The following is a 2,810-nucleotide window of genomic DNA, read 5'->3' as shown; positions in this document are numbered from 1 at the left end:
TTCACCCAGGTCTGTTAACTGAAGAAACATAACTCTTTCCCTCTAAAGATGTGCTACCCTTGTCGGAGGGTCTCATGAACGCTCCCCAGCGTTTTCTCCTTCTCTGCCCGGAACACTGAGGTCACTGGGCACCCATGGTCTTCCCCTCGCAGGCGGTAGGTCCTACGTGGCTGCGACTCACTCACTGCTCCTTTGGAGACTTGGGCGGAAGGAGACTATCCCAGAGTCAGCCTACTTACACGGCAGGCCACGCAAGATGGCTCTGGCGGGGACTCTCCCCTCAACACCCCACTGGGGCGGGGCCCGCCTTCCCGACCCGGGAACGACCAGCAGGTGTGGGACTTTCCCAGAACCCGGGGCTGCGACTATGGATAAAAGGGGTTCGCCGGCCTCGGGGAGCCACAGAGCCCGCTCAGCCAGCTCTCCCGCCAGCTCTCGCGCTCCAGGCACCGCCGCCCCGACACCCCGAGCTGAGCACCATGGCCCGCGCCGCGACCGCCGCCGCCGCCCGCTCCCCTTCGCTCCTCCGGGCCGCGCTGCTGCTGCTGCTCCTGGCCGCCTCCTGCCGGCGCGCAGCTGGTGAGGCTCGGAGCCCTGGGCTCTCATGGGAGGGACAGGAGATCGTGGGCGCCCATCGCGGGGACATCTCCGCTAACCGAGTCTGTTGTCCCCGCAGGGGCGCCCGTGGTCAATGAACTGCGTTGCCAGTGCTTGCAGACCTTGCAGGGGATTCACTTCAAGAACATTCAGAGTGTGAAGGTGACGCCCCCGGGACCCCACTGCGACCGAACAGAAGTCATGTAAGTGCCTCCTGGAGCTTCTGCTGATGCTACCGTGTCAGCCCCATGGTCCCGATGCCCCGACCCTGAGCCCCAGCCCGACCTCCCGCCTCACGTGGATTCTCCCCTCTCTCTGCAGTGCCACTCTCAAGAATGGACTGGAAGTTTGTCTCAACCCCGAAGCCCCCAAGATTAAGGAAATCATCGATAAGATGCTAAACAAGTGAGTTATGTGAATAGTCATTGGTGACAGATACTGGCATCTGCTTTCTGAAAATCATGTCAGAGAAACCCAGGGTTTCATTGGGATTGAAAAATCATTATTTCACAATTAAATTTTCCGCTAAGTTCACTAATGTGCGCTGGTGCAGAAGGATGTTTCCAGCACCCTCTATCCAATCCCTCTCTCCATCCCCATTCATATTAATGTGGGTTAAGCTGCCTTTATTAAAATTCTCATTGGCTGGCCAATTATTCTAAAAAAAGGTTTCCACTTGTTGTAAAAACAGGCATTCTTCTTCCAGTTTCTTATGGGCTTCACACTTGGAAAGCAAAATCCTTGTTTCTCTGCAATCTGGGCCCTAAAGCTTAGTTTGTAGTGAAGAGCAGGGACTTTGCAGTGACACTGCGCTGGGTACAAATCTGGATTCCACCACCTCTTAACCAGATGACTGACTCCAGGACAATTATTTGGCTTATCTGAGCTCATTAAAACAGGAAAAACAGTAGTAGTTACTACTTAGGGTTGCTATGAGGCTTAAGTGAGGCCCAGTGTGACAGATAATCAACTGTCACTCTTTTTTGCTCTCTATCCAAGAAGTTCTGGCTCTTTGCAGCCAATAATTCAGTAGAAACCACAGACTCCCCCAGTCCCTCACCACCACCACCACCACCACCACCACATTTCTAAATAAGAGCACCCAAGAGCCTGGAGGTCTCTGCGACACAGTTTAGAAGTAAGAACTTGATGCCAGTCTGGTGAAACTAAAGTCAGAAAACTCTGGAACGTAGAGGGCAGGACAGGAGAAGAGTGCTGTGCAGAGGGTTTTCCTGAGCAGCTACTAAGGACAAATTTTTTCTGTTATAGGGGCAGCTCCGATTGACCAGAGGAAGCAGGAAGTTGGTTGTTGGCTGTACCTGAAACAGGCCCTACCCTTACAGGAATCAAAGAGGGAAAAGGGAAATCATCAGCTCCCAAGAACACCTGGATTGGGCTTAATCTATCTGAGCATCTCTTAGGAGAGTTCTTCTACTTATTTATTTATTTATTTATTTTCAGCTGGGTTTCAAGGATTTTGTGTTAATATTTTACATGCAAAGTCATTAAGGATGTAATTGACTCTACTTGTGCACTATACTGTTATTTTTATTGTTTATTTTGTCAAACCCGAGTTAGTTTAATTTTGATTCTTATTTAATTTGAAGGTAAAATGTTTGTGAGTATTCTTTAGTCATTAAATTAACATTTGCGAGGAGCCCATGGCATGCCAGCCCCTATGACAGAGTCAAATAGCGACATCATTGTCAAGGTTGGGGAATATATGTGTACATTTATTTTTGTCACTGTCTAAAAGAATCTCACTTGTTTATTGGAATTATTTCACTGTATATGCTCAACATTTCTCATATTGAAGCTTTAAGAATTACAGTGTTCTAAATAAACCTTGGACATTCTATGTCTTTCTTGTAAGGCATATGCCTTAATTATTAATTATGCAGTTTTTGTCTTAGAACAGAGATTTAAATATTTATTGATGCTTTTGCAAAAAAAAATGAAAATAAAGTATTTCAAAATAAATATTTGTTTCATTTTCTGGAAAAAATCGACAAACATTCTTGGATAATCTGGTGGTTTATATCAATGTTTCTCAACATTTTTTTTCTACTGGGTATTCAATTGACTACACATCTAAATCAAACTGTTAGTTATGCTTAACTTCATATGGCGGTAGCTGTCACTCTTCTTGGTTCTCACTGACTCAAGAATGCACTCTTCCTAACTGTAGTCCATCCCTCCCCCTTCAGTGTGAG

At 47.2% G+C, this 2,810-nt stretch overlaps 1 protein-coding gene across 1 annotated transcript; it reads left to right on the top strand.

Annotated features, from left to right (window-relative positions):
* The first annotated feature begins 239 nt into the window (after positions 1 to 239).
* LOC107515333 (growth-regulated protein homolog gamma-like) lies at positions 240 to 2,532 on the top strand. The gene is made up of 4 exons (XM_036227865.1): positions 240 to 579; positions 677 to 800; positions 919 to 1,002; positions 1,867 to 2,532. The coding sequence occupies exons 1-4, from the start codon at positions 480 to 482 to the stop codon at positions 1,880 to 1,882; spliced, it is 324 nt and encodes a 107-aa protein (XP_036083758.1). The 5' UTR covers positions 240 to 479; the 3' UTR covers positions 1,883 to 2,532.
* The last annotated feature ends 278 nt before the right edge of the window (positions 2,533 to 2,810 follow it).

Source organism: Rousettus aegyptiacus, unplaced genomic scaffold (genome assembly GCF_014176215.1).
Source record: "Rousettus aegyptiacus isolate mRouAeg1 unplaced genomic scaffold, mRouAeg1.p scaffold_m13_p_10, whole genome shotgun sequence".
NCBI lineage: Eukaryota > Metazoa > Chordata > Mammalia > Chiroptera > Pteropodidae > Rousettus > Rousettus aegyptiacus.
The sequence above is the reverse complement of the archived record's forward strand: the minus strand, read 5'-3'. Positions and strand labels throughout refer to the sequence as shown.